This window comes from Loxodonta africana, chromosome 2 (genome assembly GCF_030014295.1).
Source record: "Loxodonta africana isolate mLoxAfr1 chromosome 2, mLoxAfr1.hap2, whole genome shotgun sequence".
Lineage (NCBI taxonomy): Eukaryota > Metazoa > Chordata > Mammalia > Proboscidea > Elephantidae > Loxodonta > Loxodonta africana.
The window spans coordinates 168,952,241-168,970,053 of NC_087343.1; the positions used below are offsets into that span (position 1 = coordinate 168,952,241).

General features: G+C 43.2%; 1 protein-coding gene across 4 annotated transcripts in view; it reads left to right on the top strand.

Moving 5' to 3' along the window:
- GRIA1 (glutamate ionotropic receptor AMPA type subunit 1) overlaps positions 1 to 17,813 on the top strand; it is a 381,310-nt gene that overhangs the window by 181,250 nt on the left and 182,247 nt on the right. For 3 of the 4 annotated variants that reach the window (XM_003404615.4, XM_003404616.4, XM_064278580.1), the window contains exons 3-4: positions 9,537 to 9,776; positions 13,599 to 13,783. In XM_003404615.4, coding sequence (XP_003404663.2) covers positions 9,537 to 9,776; positions 13,599 to 13,783 — 425 coding nt within the window. The remainder of the gene's footprint in view (positions 1 to 9,536; positions 9,777 to 13,598; positions 13,784 to 17,813) is intronic. The other variant, XM_010592042.3, reaches the window with a different exon arrangement.

Genomic DNA, 17,813 nt, shown 5'->3' on the forward strand with positions numbered 1-17,813 from the left:
GCCTTCCTCCAGAGCCAACAGAGAGAGAAAGCCTTCCCCTGGAGCTGATACCCTGAATTTGGACTTCTAGCCTACTAGACTGTAAAAAAATTAATTTCTGTTTGTTAAAGCCATCCACTTGTGGTATTTCTGCTATAGGAGCACTAGATATCCAAGACAAGTGGCATTTGAGCTAAGCCTTTAAAGAATAGAAAGGATTTGGAGAAGACGAATGTACCTTTCAATGCTAACAATCTGTACCCTATGATTCCATGACTGTTTTGGGGTTAAATGGTAAGTCAAGGAAGACAGTACACATGTATACATTGTATATTGTATACGATATCTCTGAAAAATCCTCTTCCTATACTAATACATGAGTATTATGGGAGGACTGAATGAACTCACTGAGTGTCCTGAGTTTGTTGTCCCATTGCACGTAAGAAAGAAGACACTCCTTTTCCCATTTTCCAAGTTATCGCATTGAGTCAGAATAACCATCTCTCTACTCTTTCTCTCCTCCATTGACTGGAGCTGTAGAACGTTAGAGCTGGATGATCTGGTGAGATCGCTAGTACTGACCTTCTCAGGCCAGGGTCATGTGCTAGCGCTCCACAGGTACCCAAGCCACATGCAAAGCACCATATACCTTAGAAGAGCATTGACTTTGCTCAAAGAGTTGTATGATCTGTTTCTCTTTACCTTCATCTCTACCCCTTTTTTTCTCACTTCCTACACTACATCCACACTAGCCTTTCTGTTTCTCAAGCTCATCAATCTTGTTCCTGAGCCTGGTTCAACGTATTGGCACTTGCTCTTTCTTCTGTCTGAAAATGTTTCCCTGACCCTTTTTCCAGCCAACTCCTTCTCACAATCCATTTTACAGCTCCAATGTTAGATCCTCAGAGAGGGTCTCCCTGACATTTTACCTAAAGTAACCCTGACGTTCACTCTCACATCATCCCATTTTATTTTCTTCATAACACTTTGTTGTTAGTTGCTGTTGAGTCAGCTCTGACTCATGGTGACCCCATGTACAACAGGATGAAATATTGCATGGTCTTGTGTCATCTTCATAATGATTGACATGTTTAAGTCCATTGTCGCAGCCACTGTGTAGCACCTACCAACCTAGGTGGTTCATCTTCTAGCACTGTATGGGATAATATTCTGTTGTGATCCATAGGGTTTTCACCAGCTAATTTTTGGAAGTAGGTTACCAGGGCTTTCTTACTAGCCCTCTCTGCCTTCTCTAGAACCTCAACTCCATGAGAGCAGGCACTATTCTTATTTTGTGTTGTATTCCCTAGTCCAGCTTGCTGCCTGACATATACTAAGTGCTCAGAAGATATTTGTTAGACAGGTAGATGAGTAGATAGCTAGAAGAAAGACAGAATAAATAGAAAATCCCCATCTCTAAAACTGTACCTCCAAGCTCCCCAATGAGTACAAATGTTCAAGTTCTTCCTCTTCCTCAAAAAAAAAGTTTGAGAAGCATTGATTTAGTATGAACTCCCATTGTCCAGATGGGGAAAATGAAGCCCTGGGAGGGTAAGCGGCTTGTTCAAAGTTACTTCTTTGAATTTGCTTATCTGCAAGCACATCAGGCACCTGAGAAGTTTTTAACAGAAACTACAGTCTATCAGGTTGTTTGCCCTTCCCTCTCTGCCCCATCCCCACTTTGATATGTCAGCCTAAAAGGTGAGTCAAAATTCCAAGACCAGTGAGCCCAGCTTTGATCTAATTCTTAGCCTCATCTGCAGTGTCCCATCTCCTTGGTTTTCAGTGCCTGGTAATTAATACCCATGTTTCATAATAAATACACAATCTGAGTAGCAGCAATGGCTCCTCTTCTGCAACTCCCTGTGCTGCCATTTCCCAGCTGGGCTCCAGGAAGCTTAGATGAGTCCACAGCCAAGGTGAAATGCGACATTGACACATTAGGCAAGAGCTTAACTTCTGCAGCCCTCACAATGCCCTTGACAACCAGGTCCTCACCTACACCCAACTCTGTGCCATATCCCCCATCCCAGCGATGCTGACTATCCTGGTGTTTTTCCAATTCTCTCTTCTCTCTCTCACCTCAGTACCTTTGGATAAACTGGTCCTTCTGTTTGGAACGTCCCTGGGTGGCACAAACAGTTAAGCACTCTGCTCCTAACTGAAAGGTTGGTGGTTTGAATCCACCCAGAGGTGTCTCAGAAGGAAAACCTAGTAATCTACCAAAACCTACTGCCATCGAGTCAGTTCGGACTCATAGCAACCCTATAAGACAGAGAACTGCCCTACAGGGTTTCCAAGGCCATAAATCTTTATAGAAGCAGACTGCCATATCTTTTTCCCACCAAGTGGCTGGTGGGTTCAAACTGCCAATCTTTCAGTTACAGCCAAGCATTTAATCACTGCACCACCAGGGATCCTTCCTAGTGATCTCCTTCCAAAAAATCCATTGAAAACCCTATGGAGTGCAGTTTTACTCTGACAAAAATGAGGTCGCCATGAGTCAGAGTTGACTCAGGCAACTGGTTTGTTGTTTGTTTTTGTTTTTTTTCCTGCTTGAACATAGACACAAGGTGCTTAGCTCAGCACCTGGCTTATAGTAAATGCTCGTAAACGCTGACTGTAATAGTAGTTATGGTCATCTATTCATTAATTTTAAGTTAACTGTCACTTTCCTAGACAGACCTTTCCTAATTTAAACCTCAGACAACAGTTGGTCCCCTTACTGTTTTTCTAGTTGTTAGGTGCCGTCGAATTTTTTCCGACTCATAGTGACCCTACATACAACAGAACAAAACACGGCTCAGTCCTGCGCCATCCTCACAATTGTTATGCTTGAGCCCATTGTTGCAGCCACTGCGTCAATCCATCTTGTTGAGGATCTTCCTCTTTTTCACTGACCCTCTACTTTACCAAGCATCATGTCCTCCAGGGACTGGTCCCTCCTGATAGCATGTCCAAAGTATATGAGACGAAGTCTCCCCATCCTTACTTCTAAGAAACATTCTGGCTGTACTTCTTCCTAGACAGGTTTCTTCATTATTTTTTGGCAGTCTGTGGTATATTCAATATCCATCGCCAACACCGTAATTCAAAGGCATCAATTCTTCAGTCGTCCTTATTAATTGGCCAGCTTTCACTTGCATATGAGGTGATTGAAAACACCATGGCTTGGGTCAGGTGCACCTTAGTCTTCAAGGTGACAGCTTTGCTTTTTAACACTTTAAAGAAGTCTTTCACAGCAAATTTGCCCAATGCAATGCATCTTTTGATTTCTTGGTCCCCTTATTACTGTCTCAATTTCTCCTTTACTTCCCTTGATGTAAAACCTACTAAACTCCTGGTAAGCTCTGTGAAGGCAGAAAACATGTCACTCTTTGTGTCATCACTGTATGCCAATTTTCTGATGATATTAATTTCTGATGCTCCATAAATATTTGTTGAATTTAGCAAATGAATAATAAGTTTTATCTAGTAAATGACAGGGAAGCCCCAGCTTCCCTAAAACTATCAGAATCCCAAGTAATTGTAACAAGGTTTAGAGGGATAGGAACAATTTATATCTCTTATGGTAATTCTTTGCACGTCATCTAAGTATTCAATCCAAGCTGCAAGAGCAGGTAAAGGGGTGAAACGGCACTCTAATTACCTTCTGAATGATAGAAAGAAAGCACATTTGATGTTGAAAGGTTAAAATCAGATCAAGAATGTCACTCCCACCAATGAAGATGGAACGATTCAGGGACAGGGGTGAGTGTCTAAAAGTCCCCCCACCACCCACACTTTCTCTTTCCCTCTCCCAAAATGAAGCTGTCCTGTCAGCTCATTAATCCACTATTTACAGCGAGGCTACCACATTCCCAGGGACTGGAGCCAGGAGCTAAGGAGAAATGTCAGTGCAAGAGGCCTTAAATGAAGTGACGATAAAAAAGGAGTTGCTAATACCAGGAGTTCCCTCCCTGGGAGAGAGCTGTCAGGGCGAGTGCCCAGGGCTGAGAGATTTATTGATACTAAGTGGATGGTGCCTTAACAGGCAGTGATTATCAAAAAGGCCTGAGCAAACCCAGGATGGAATTGGACAGACCATGCCATGCGGAGCATGGGTTTCCTACCTTTGCCAGTTCCTGCCCTCCTGCCTCTCCAAGAGGGAATTCCTGGCCTCGTTTTCTGCTGGCTCTGATTGTTGGAAACATTCTGCTACAGAATCTGATGGAGGCAGGGACCTTGGGATCTGACACCTTGGCAGGCTTCCCCCGAGTGAGCTCTGTCTCTTCTCTCTGTGCCAGACCTTTGCTGCCGCTGTTTGTTCTACCTGGAATACTCTGTGTGCACACACAACTGCACCAAGCCCCCTTTCCTAGCTAACACCTGCTCATCTTTCAGCCTCTGCTTTCTCTGGGGAGCTTTCTTTGAGGTCCCTGAAGGCTGGGGCTAGATGTCGCTACCTGAACCCTGAGCTCATCCCTGCCACAGCACTAGACTGAGTCATTACTGCCTGGTTACTTGTCTGACTATCCCACTGTCACCATAGTGTCTACAAGCAGTAGATGCTAGATGATGAGGGTGGTGGGGTGGTGACTAGACAAACAGAAGAATAAATATGTATATATGTGCTTTTCAGGATTCCCAGGGAGGAAAGAGGCATATACATGAAGCATGCCCCACCCCTTTTTTTTTAATATCGATAGGCACTAATGCAGTAATTTCTCATTGTCTGACATCAGGAGAAGGCAGTGTACTACATGGGAGGACTTTCCAGAAACCGAAGGTGGCCCATGTGCCAAGACTCTTCCTTTCCAACATTTTGGAGGATGGTATATCACAGAGCAAAGAGCTCAAGCCGTGTAGTCAGAGTGGTAGAACTGAGATCTTAGCTTTGCTTTGTGCTGGTCCTTGGCCTTTCTTTCCTAATTTTTAACCTACCTTGTGGCATGAAAGGAATTGAAGCATAGGAAAGTCGTTGGTGTGTTATCTGGTAGTTAGTGCTCAAATGTTAGCTCTTATTTATTACTCTCAGAAAGCATTGTATCCACCACTGTTTTCTTAAATGGAAAACACCACACGGCCCAGCCTACTCTGATTCAACATTACCATGATGAAAATCTATGATTAGACCAGGACACAGCAGAGCTCGGATTCTGCTTTTCAGTATTCTGGTTTCTTCTCTCCTGCCTGCCATATCTAACGATACAGTCCCCGTCTCTAGTCTTCTTTCCCAATTGCCTCCTTTCTTCCACTCTGTACTAGGTAACTAAACCACACAGTGGGTTAAAAATTGTATCTTAAAGAAAATTCAAGGCTCTGAAAGAAAGTACAAGCCATCTAGATTCAGTGCCAGGATTTTCCTACAATCAAATCCAAGAACTTAGCGTCCTTCCCGTATTAAAAGCTTGACCAGCAAATAGCTAAAAGGTTTTCTATTCAGGAAACATTTTCCAATTAATCGGAGCAGAATCTAGAAAGTCAGAGCCTGAAAGGACTTTAAACATCATGGAGTCAAACCAGCATTTTACAGGTGGGAAAACTGAGGCCCAGGGAGTGTGTGGGATTTGCTGAAAGTCACACAAGTGTTTTGTAGTGATAAAACCAAAAACAAAATCCAGTCTTCTGACATCTACTGAAGTACTTCTCCATGACCACATTATCTCTTCCTTGTTGAATATTTATTGTGACAGATTCAAAAAGATGCCTTACGACTACTAATTATATTTCTCAACATTTAAGCAGTGAATGCATTCTCCCACGGGCCTCTGACCTACAGAGTCTCACGCTCTCTCTTGCTGCTCTGGTTTAGCAGAAATAAGGAAGCAGCTTGAAGGTCAGACGTTGAAGAACTCTGGGGGCCAGTGTCTACTCACTGTAAATCCAGTTCAGGCTACCTCTCAGCCATGTTCCTTTAGAGAGTAGGGGGTAAATATACCCTCTCAGCCTAAAGGATACAGCAGTCAGTTTAAAGGAAGAGAGGTTTGCAGAAGGGAAAAATGGGGATGGAATTTGAAGGGGAGAAAATATTCCAGCCTCCTCTGAGTCTTAGAATTTGTTCATATCTGCCTCCTCCCACTTCTTCCACCCCCATGCCACCCTTTCCTCCTCTGCTTCTAAAGCCCCAGCAAGAAACATCAGCCATCAAGGCCCCAAGGGCCCAACTAAATGTGTGAAAACAAGGAGATGACGTGAGGGAATAGACCTGGAACATAAGATTCATATCCCACAGGATAATATTTCGTTGCAGCAAGGGGAGAAGAGATCCTAAAAATACTGTAGAGAGCATATTGTAACATTTTAACGGGGTTTATGTGCTCCCCATCTACACTTCACCCTGTAAGATGGATTATGCATTCTGATGAATCTATATTTAACATGAGGAGAATAATATACAATGTTTGCTTCCTGGTAGAAAAATCCATATTTATGGAAACCTTGATTCTGGCAATTGCAATCGACATTTTAAGACAGTGCCTATTGTCTACTGTGAAGGGAAAGGGTGTCCTCATTAGGGTGAAGGACAAAATAGTGAGAGTGGTAGAGAATAAACAGCCACCTGGTGATCGGACAACTACCCAGAACAGGAGGCCGAGGGTGACCCAGCAGTCATCTCTGTTGGGGTTCAGCTCCTCTTCATCCCCTCCTGTGGGTCCTGTGTCCCACTCATCATGTGTTCATTATTCATTCAAATAATATTGAGCATCTATTATGTCCCAGGCACTGTCAGGGCTGTGTGTGCTGGTCAGGGGCACACATGAGACCTCTGTTTCCAGGAAATTTATATTGACCCAAGCAGTGACAAACATATACAAGTTAAAAAAAAAATGATTTCACATTGTCTAGGAAGCATCGAGGAGCCCTGGTGGCACAATAGTTGAGTGCTCAGCTGCTAACTGAAAGGTCGACAGTTAAAACCCACTAGTGGCTCCACAGGAGAAAGACCTGCCAGTCTGCTCTCGTGAAAATTACAGCCAAAGACACCCTATGGGGCAGTACTACTCTTTTATATAGGGTTGCTGTGAGTTGGATCATCACTATGAGTCAGAATCGACTCAACGGCAATGGGTTTGGTTTTGGTGAGTTGGAATTGCCTCGACGACATGCAATGATAACAACTGGAAGCACTGAGTTTCTGTTTATGGTGATGGACAGTTTGGCAACAGATATTGGTGATGGTGGCACAGAGTGGTTGATGTAACTGGTGTCACTGACTTGTATACATGAAAAATGTTGAACTGGCAAATCTTGAGTTATATATATGTATATATATATACATATTTTACAACAATTAAAAAAGAAAAGGAAATGATTTCATACAATGATGACTTCAGCAAGGGAAGGAATTAAGACAGAATAGAGTGAAGGAGATGGGGGGAAGGATAGAGTCAGTATTTAGATGAGGTGGTCAAGGAGGGCCTGTGCAAGGAGGCAAGATTTGAGCTGAGATACAACTACCGAGAAGGAATCCTCCTTGCCAAAAGGCTAGGGAAAAGCACTGGAAGGGAACAGCCAGTGCGGAGTCTCCCAATCCCAAGGCAGAATAAGCTCACAGCCCTGAGAAGCAGAGCAAAGGCCAGTGTGGCTAGAGCAGGGAACAAGAAGAAGAGAGTGGAAGGTAGAAGAGGTTGGCAGGCAGGCTCCTCTGGCTCTGTGCCATGGCCTTAAGTTTGGGAGTTTTCCTGTGTGCAACGGGAAACCTGAAAATAACCCTTTGAGAGGTTTTGCACAAGGAAGGGAAACAATGTGTTTTGCTTGTTTTTGTTTTGTTTTTAATTAATAAGATGCCTCTAGCTTCAGGGTGGCAAATGGATTTCATTGCTGAAAACCAAATGCCTTACAGCTAGAGGCCATGCTCACCACCTTCAGATATCAGGGGAGCTGTGGCATGGGTTAAGAGCAGACTCCCATGAGGTTCTGGTTTTAAAGAGTGTTCATCAGCAGACTGGGTGACCTTGGGAGGTAGTGAGCACCCAGTAACCAGAAGTATGCAAGCAGGTGCTAATGATCATCTGCATGTTTCCTAGAGATGGAATGCTGGTTTTCAGTGGGTAGGAGTTTGGACAGATGACTTATGTGGCTCGGTCCAAGTCTTTAAGAGATAATTATCTCTCTAGTGATGGCTTGAGAACTGAGACCCACAGTAGGCAACCAGGAACCAGTGTTTAATTGCATTATTTAGTACAGCATGACCCAAAGTATCTTCAATAGCATGTGAATAAATATGCACCAAAAAAGCATTCTGGGGCAAATAGATTTGGCAAATGCTGGGTTAAAGTTAAACAGGATTTGTTTGTACAACATCTTTCATAATCTTTTATGCCACTGTGGAACATGGAACTCCAAGATGGGGACAGGTACACCACTTCCTATACGTATTAGACTAGAGAAGGTTTTTCCTTTTTTAAGGAGCATCTCACGGAACTAATGTTTCATGGGACATATTTGGGGTAATGGAAACAAGTAATGTGATAAAGAGGGCAGAGGATCTAAGACCATTAACTTTTTCATCTTAAAAAACAAATTGACACTAATGGTGATGAGGACTAAATAGCCTAATACATGTGAAAAGACTGCAAAGTGCTCTAAAACACTGTTATGATAATGCCTCACCTACCTAACCATCCATAGTTGGAGGGTAATTTTCAGGCACTTGGGATGGCGTTGGGGTTTGTCCCCTGACCAGGACAAAGACTATGAACCCTCATCCTGTATCACATATTAAAACGAAGCTCAGTATCTGACCAAGCTGGAGTTTGACTTTGGTCTTACTGGCATCGTGCTCTAACAACTAGTCTAACCAACTACAAACCGGGATTGGTAACTTCACAGGAATCCTACAAAATGGATCCTCTGGGGATGTCTGCATGGCTAAGCTATTACTATGGCTGGTACACCAGGGTGGGGAGGGGGCCTGCAAATCAGCTAGCAGGATGTACAAACACAAAATAAACATATCGGCAGAGAAATGTGCACTGAAAGCTAAGGGCTAGGCTGGGAGAATAAACACTTGTTTTCTTAAACATGTGTCAATAGCAATAGCTGGGAGACCTCCTTCTTCATGGCATCTTTTCATACTTCACCTTGAGCAGGGTAATGGAAAGATCACTGGGTTAGGAAATATCTGCCCAATTCAAATATGCCCTAGCTGTGCTAACTTGGAAATGTTCATTAACTTTCTTTCCCTAACAGATGACCCAGTCCTCCCTTTCCTACATTAACAGGGTGATTTTAGAGACAAAGTGGGATAACACATGAAAATGCTTTGTATACATGGTTACTGTAATTAATAACTGTGACAACATCTGTCATATAATAGGCACCTAATAAATATTGGATTAGACGGATGGGTAGATTGGTGAGTGGGATGGATAGATGAGTAGGATGGATGGACAGTTGGATAGATTGGTGTGTTGAAGGATGGATGGATTGATTGGCTGGATGGGTGGGTGGCTGGATATTAGATGGATGAGTGATGGGTCGAATGAATGGACTGACGCATGAATTACTTTTGGAACCATCTGACAGCCTGTTTGCAGCATTTCCTATCCATTAATCCTTCTCTTCTCTTCCAGTCTGTTCTCAGTTCTCCAAAGGAGTCTACGCCATCTTTGGGTTTTATGAACGGAGGACTGTCAACATGCTAACCTCCTTCTGCGGGGCTCTCCACGTCTGCTTCATTACCCCGAGCTTTCCTGTCGATACATCCAATCAATTTGTCCTTCAGCTGCGCCCTGAGCTGCAGGATGCCCTCATTAGCATCATCGACCATTACAAGTGGCAGAAATTTGTCTACATTTATGATGCCGACCGTGGTAAGCCATAGGTTGCAGGAGCGGGGGCAATTGTAGGAAGGAGAGAAAGTCACCACAAAGGATAATGGTACCTCCCTGCTTCCCAGAAAAGTATGGAGAGACGAGCCAGAAATGCTTTATTTCTGTGGACTGATATCTCAGTGGCTAATCTCTAACGCACACTGTGGAAACACACCCTTTGAAAGATTAGTCCTTTCGCCACACATGGCACTCTATGTCTCATCAAGCTTCCATAATTTCTGAGTCCAGACTCAAAGCCCAAAGACCCCAGTTAAATAGACCATAACTCACAGCATGAGTGTTAGGAACATAGACTCTGTGCCAGACAAACAGACTCGTGATTTTGGGCAAGCTTCTTAGGCCTCAGTTTTCCCGTTTATGCAATAAGGATATTATGTCATCATTTCTTCCTCACTATAATGGGGATAAAAGCAATCTCTACTTGATAGAGTTGTGAGATTTAAATGAGTAATGACTGGAAAGTGCTTGTACAGTGTGTGGCACATAGTAAAACCTTGATATATATCAGCCAGTATCATCATCCTCACCATATCATCATTATCAAACCTTCCAGGCCTCTGCAATTCTGCCCCCACTTAAATAGTGAATCTTAGGTCAAATTTTCCAAACATTTCCTGTGATTTTTTTCTTCTCTGCTTCTTCACTCATGTTAATCCCGTTTTCTAGAAAACCAGTCCCCTCTCATATCTGCTTGTGTAAATCCTTCTCCTCTTCTGTGACCTGCTCAAACACCACTTTCCCTATTCCCTGAGGCTCTGGATGGGAACTTTCTTCCTTTTTCTGGCTCCTGTGGTGTTTGCCTTGTAATTTCCACCTTCCCCTTGAATAGCAAATAATCCTCTAAGAACTTAGCCATTATTGATGTAAATAAATGAATGGATCATTCAAGGCCTCCTCAGAGCTGAGGCAGAAGAATCTTACCCTGACGTGTTATGAAAGTGCTTTTTCAGGAAGAGTTAGGTGGGTATTGTCCATATGGGAAGGAGAAGGCAGAAGGAGAGATCAGAAACACTGTGTTTTTCTCAGTTGTCCCCTTCCCTCTCCCTTATTTTGATGATTTCCCTTCCCAGGCCGAAGCCATTGTGAATGTCACCTGGAGAAGGACTATTTCAGGACAGTTTTGCAGCATAATGAAGCTGAAGGCCTGGAAGTGGCAAAGCCAGAAAAACATAACTGTGCTTGTGGGGAGTATCTCTGAGGCCTGCAGAAGCACCCGCACTCTTGAAAGGGCTCTGTCTACCTCAGAATGCTGAGATCGGAGCTCTGCCACTTGCTAGCTGTGTGACCTTGGGCCAGTGACTTAGTGTCTCTGAGCCTCAATTCCCATATCTGCCAAACAAGGATAATGATACTAGACCTACCTCACAGGATTAGGTGAATTAAAAACAGGTAAGATAGTAGAGAAGGAACCCTGGTAGCACAATGGTTAAGTGCTCAGCTGCTAACCAAGAGGTCAGTGGTTCGAATCCACCAGCCACTCCATGGAAGATAGATGTGGCAGTCTGCTTCTGTAAAGATTACAGCCTTGGAAACCCTACGGGGCAGTTCTACTCTGTCCTATAAGGTCACTATGAGTTGGAATGAACTCAACGGGAACAGGTTTTGTTTTTCTTTGTGTGTGTGTGTGTGTGTGTGTGTGTGTGTGTGTGTGTGTTTGGTTTAAGCTAGTAGAGGAGTCCCTGGGTGTGCAAACAGCTAAGCGCTGTGCTGCTAACTGAAAGGTTGGCAGTCCAAACCCACCTAGAGAAGCCTCAGAAATAAAGCATGGTGATCTGCTTCCAAAAGGGTCACGGCCATGAAAACCCTGTGGAGCTCAGTTCTACTTTGACACTCGGGGGCTCCCCATGAGCCTGGATCAGTTTGACAGCAACTGGTATTGGTAAACTAGTAGAACAGTGCCAGATACATGGTAAACTTTCAGTAAATGTGAGACTCAAACACACCAAATAACTTGTACTGAAAAAGAAACAAAGAAAGGAAGACTTAGCAGAATCAATCTAAATGTGATTCTTGAGGTCAGGCATCATATTGGTCACTGTAGGAGAGGTAAACTGCATTACTGGGAGACAGAATTGATTTATGTGCAAACTATTGATGAATAATGCATGGCTGAAAGATCTGTGGTAAACAGAATAATGACCCCAAAGATGTCCATGTCATAATCTATTAAACCTGTGAATATGTTACCTTACATAGAAAAAGGGGAATTAAGGTTGCAGATGGAATTAAGGTTATTAATCAGCTGACTATAAAGTAGGGAGGTTATCCTGAATTATCTTGGTGGACTCAAAGTAATCACAAAGGCCCTTACATGTGGAGGACGGAAGCAGAAGAGTTGGAGTCAGAACGATGCAATGTGCAAAAGACTCAACCAGCCATTGCTGGCCGTGAACATGGAGGAAGGGGCCATGAGCCAAGGAATGCAGGCAGCCTCCTCTAGAAACTGGAAAAGTCAAGAAAATGGATTTTTCCCTACAGTCTCCAGAAAAGAACATAGCCCTGAAGACCAATTGATTTTAGCCCAATAAGACCCATGTCAATTGTCTAACCTCCAGACCTGTAAGATAATAAACTTGTGCTGTTTTAATCCACTAAACTTATGGTAATTTGTTACAGCAACAAGAGGAAATGAATTCAGTATCTTAGGCTTAAACAAGAAACAAAGCAGCATTAAGTGACGAGCTCTTCTATCCATTTAGCTATAAATTAGAAGAGGATAGTTTAACTCTGTACACATTTATTTAACAAGGAGCCCTGGTGGCTTAGTGGTTAAGTGTTCAGCTGCTAGTTGACGTATCTGCAGTTCAAACCCTCCAGCTGCTCCGCAGGCTAAAGATGTGGTAGACTGCTTCCATAAAGATGTCAGCCTAGAAAACCCTATGGGGAAGTTCTATTCTGTCCTATAGGGTCACTATGAGTTGGAATCACCTCAACGGTGATGGATTATATTGAACACCTACTTGTGTGAGACACTGTATTAGGTATTGAGGTTATATTGAACATTGACTCATTTAATCAACAGTTAAACAAACAAAAAACCCCATTGCCATCTAGCTGATTTCAACTCATGATGACCCCCTGTGCTGCAGAGTAGAGCTGTGCTCCTCAGGATTTTCTTGGCTGTAATCTCTACAGAAGCAGACCACAAACCTTTTCATGGTGCTACTGGGTGGGTTTGAACCACCCAGCTTTAGGTTAGTAGTTGACCACAAACCATCTGCACCACCCAGGGACCTTAATCAATGGTTACCAGATGCCTGTTTAGATGCTAGGTTGACACAGTTAGTAAACAGTTAAACTGAGTGCCTGATAATAATAACAATTAACATTTTTGAACCCCTTGAATCAACTTGACGGTGTCAGTTTGGTTTGCCATGTATCAGGCCCTGCCATGTATGAGACATTCTCATTCAGTCCTCATGATGACACTGTGAGGTGGGTATTATTAGCATTGCCCTTTTACCTTTGAAGAAACTAGAGTTTTGAAGGGCTAATTAGCCTGCACCAGGTCATTTAACTAGTCTGTTGTAGCATCAGGTTTGGGCCTCAGACGGTCTCACTTCAAATATTACGTTTTAAATCACTAGCTGTACTGCCTACCGTGTACTGGGGACAAAATCACGAGAGACACGGTGCCTGCCCTCACTGAGCTCTTTGACTAGACTTGCACAGTAAGAGGAAGCTGGAGCTGAGCTAGATGGAAGAGTAGGCATTGACTGAGGAGGTGGGCACCTCGAAGAAGTTGGGTGGTGTCTGTGTGTCCTGACTGTCTGCCACTTCTCTGTCTTACCCAACTTCCAGGCTTGTCCGTCCTGCAGAAAGTCCTCGACACAGCTGCTGAGAAGAACTGGCAGGTGACGGCAGTCAACATTTTAACAACCACAGAGGAGGGATACCGGATGCTCTTTCAGGACCTGGAGAAGAAAAAGGAGAGGCTGGTGGTGGTGGACTGTGAATCAGAGCGCCTCAATGCCATCCTAGGCCAGGTAGGACAGCAAGGATGTGGGGAGAGCAGTGGAAGCAAAGAGAGAAGGAGCAGAGGGAAGGAGAGAGGTATTAAGTTGTTTTTATTGGTTCATTAAATCATATATTCTTTCATTCATGCCACAAATACATATTGAACACCTACTGTGTGCCAGGTACCATGTCAAGCACTGGGGACACAGCAGAGAACAAGGGAGACAAGGTCTGTGCCTTCACAGAACTTCACAGATAAAGATAGCACTCCCATGCTCAAGTAAATACTGTATGGTTACAATAAAATGCTACTAATGTGCAGGATATTATGACAGTATATATGAATGGGGTGGAGAGAAAGCCAGTGTGGGACAGGGGGAAAAGATCAGAAAACATTAGTCTTGAAGCAGTGTGACCAAAATGCTCATCTTGCTATTCCACCAAAAAAAATGGGGTTCTAATACCTTACCTGATTGCTTCCTGAGGCCTTGGATGAAATGGCAAGACAGTCCATTGGACTATGATAGCAGTGAATACAGTTGTTAGTGTCATTATTATCATCAATAATAATGATAACAGCTATAATTTTTAAGTGTCCATGCTGTTGCAGATACTGTGCAAGGCACATTACATATACGCAAAGATCCTCAAAATATCACTCTATGGTAGATACTATTATCAATCCCATTTTATGGGCAAGACAAGTAAGAATCTGAGCAGTAAACTAGGAGACTTCTCCCAAGACTAAGCAGAAGATTAGGATGCAAACCCAAGTATTTCTGTTTCTACAATTAGCGGGTGACCAGGGCGGGAGGGTCACTCTACAAGCATGTGTATATTTGTCTATGTGCCAGGGAAGGTTCCAGGTCTGGCAGATACAGCTGGGGTAAAATAGACATACTCCTGTCCTTGCAGAGTATATGTGCTTGAGACAGAAACAGAGATTAATCAAATAATCAGGCAAATAAAAGTAAACTTAAAATTGTGATTAGTACTATGAAGGAGATATCCATGGTGACTGGCAGCAAGCTTTTAACCACTCTAGGCCTCAGTTTCTACATCTGAAAAATGGGGATGCTAATATCACTTATTTCTCAGGATTTTTCTCTGGATTTAATGAGCTAACATATATGAAACTCTTAAATCAGTACCTTGGATATTGGAAATGCTTAGTAAGTATTAAGTAGGAGGAGTAGGAATAGAATTTGACCATGTTGGGTGATCAAGAAAGGCCTCTCTGATGAAATACCATTGTGCTAAGTTCTGGAGGTTAAGGTAGAATTAAACGGAGGAAGCTATGGGAATGGAGGCCAGAGGGGAGACGAGAGCTTGAGTGTGAAAAGGCACATTGTGCATTCTACTAACTGTACATTTGGAAAACGAATAACTCCCTGTTTTCATTCCAAGTACAATTTGAAGGTAGTAAAGGCTAAAAAATAAAGTCATATTACCTGGTGGTGACACTCAGAAGATTGTTTCGATCTCCTTTGTAGATGTGTGTGTAGAAGGGGCATAACCCAGTGTGGAGTGGTTGGGTCTAAACCTTCTGAAGCTTGAGCAGTTCCTCTTTATTCTGAAAGGAAGTTGGGTTTAAAAATTAAAGACACCGATTGAGTCCAGCCCCTAGAGTGTGCTAATGAGGCCTCAAGAGGGAGTCTGTCTCACCCAGTTTCATCCAGATAGACACAGGCAAAAAGAACTCTCATCTCTGGCTCCTTATTTGCTATTCTTTCTGTTACACCCTATATCTCTCCTAAAGGGCAAAAAGAGTGGAAGGACTCTGGTGGCTCAATGGTTTAGCGCTTGGGCTGCTAAGCAAAACGGTGGTGGTTCAAACCCACCCAGTGGCTCTTAGGGAGAAAGACCTGACAATCCCCTTCTGTAAAGATTACAGCCTTGAAAACCCTAAGAGGCAGTTCTACTCTGTCACACAGGGTCTCTATGAGTAGAAATTGACTTGACAGCACCCAGCAACAAGAAAACATTATGCTACATAATGGGAGTACTGAACAAAATTCCTTTCTAGGGAAGCTCAGCTCAAGAGCACCACTTCTTGCTGGGAATTCAGCTGTGTCTCCTGAACAAGGACCAGGAACCCCCTAGGTGCTGCCCCTGACGGTAGGCTGCCAGTGGAGTGTTTACAGCTGAGGAATGTCCATCTCTTACCAACACCCTCTTCTGACTCCTCTTAAAATGAAAAATTAGAAATTTTCCTTCCTTGCTGTTTTTATCTATGGGAAGGTTTCTCTTCTTGAACACAAAAGATGTGAAGCACCCCAATTCTGGAAGTCAGTGAAGATGGCAAGGAAGTGACCAGCCCAGGGGATGACGAGCCTTATGTCGTCATTGGCCTGCTCACGGGTCCCTCAGTCTTTCTGTCTCTTTCTCTCAACAAAGAAGCTTGAATCACTAAGTGACTCTCTTGCTTTGAAACTGAAAGGAGAGATGAAGTAGGATCCAAAGGACAGAACTAAGGCACAGAGACTGAAGGCAGACTTTGGTCTGTAGGAAGGAGAATTTTCATCCAGAAGGCATACCTCAAAATGGAGTGAACTTTCCTCAGGGTTATTAAGCTCCCAGTCCATACAGGTCTTCAAAAAGGAGCTGGATGACCATAAAGAGAGTCCTTGCCTAGGTGAAACTAGATCCCTTCCTTTTTAGATTCTGTTATTTCTTAATTTTGAAATGTTAAGAAATAGCACATATAATGGAAGCCTTGATATAGGACATCAAATGGTTCTCCAATCAGATTCCCAGGTTCAGCTCCAGGCTTTGTCACTCACTGACCCAGTGTCTGGCATATCATCACTTGGCACACTGACCTGATTTAAGAGTTCGAGGAGGCAGCAGGCAACTACCTTTCTACTATTTCCTTAAACACATTATCTTTCTGAGAAACCAATTGATGGTACACTCTATGAACGGGCACAGTAACATCAACTGTTTTAGCCAGAGGTCTTTAAGTCTTACTTCCTCTGGTTCTCAGAACTAAAGCAGGTACCCACCACAGAACTAGCAGGCCTTTGTGCGGATCACTAGTCATTTGAAACCACATTTGTATACTCAGATGTACTAGCAAGGAAGTAGATTTTGTGAGTGATCATTTTTGAACAGTGTCATATAATTAAAGATAGTCCCTCACTCTTTCTATCTTTTCACTCAATGAAGAAGCTTGAATCACTAAGTGACTCTTGCTTTGAAACTGAAAAGGGAGATGCAGGAGGATCCAATGGGCAAAACTAAGGCACAGAGATAGAAGGCAGAGGAAGGCAGACTTTGGCTCAGTAGGAAGGAGAATTTGGTAATTAGATAGCTGATGACATTACAAAGTTTGCTAATGGCCCTCAAGACCACTGGGAGCCCCACAGGGAATCTCAGCAGCAGCTCAACAATCACTCACAAGTCTCAGCAACTCAACAGGGGGGATATTTTGAAAGCCAGGGATTCTCTAAGGCATTAACCATATGTGTCCTGCTGTACAAAACATGGATCTGGCCTCCTCTCTTGGAAGGAGAAACCAGCCAGAGCTGTTTCCATTGAGACGGAGGTTCTCTGGAATGGGATTATGGGAATTAAGCTCCAGTTTTTAAGACAGCAGCATGGCATAATGGTTAAGAACACAGATTCTGGAGCTAGCTTAGCCTAGGTTCAAATCCCAGCTCTACCATTTATTACGTTTGTGACCTTGGGCCAGGTTTTTAACCCTTCTATGTCCTCAATTCTTGATCTGTAAAATGGCCATAATAATAATAATATCTAGCTGTAGAGAGTGCTTGTGAGGATTAAAAATTTGATACATGTAAAGCACTTAGAACAGAACATGTCCCACCATAAGTGACACGTGGAAGTGTTTGCCCATCTTTGCTATTCATGGTACAAATGAATATTAACTTCTTGAGTCATTTCCCTCTTTTGCATCAGTGTACTCATCTATAAAAGAGGAATGAAGACTCCTACAAGATTGGTAAAAAGATGAGATAAGAAGGAGATGCAGAAGTGCTGAACAACAATGAGGTCTTCTTAATTGACTGATGCCTTGTCCTATGTGGCTCTCTATAA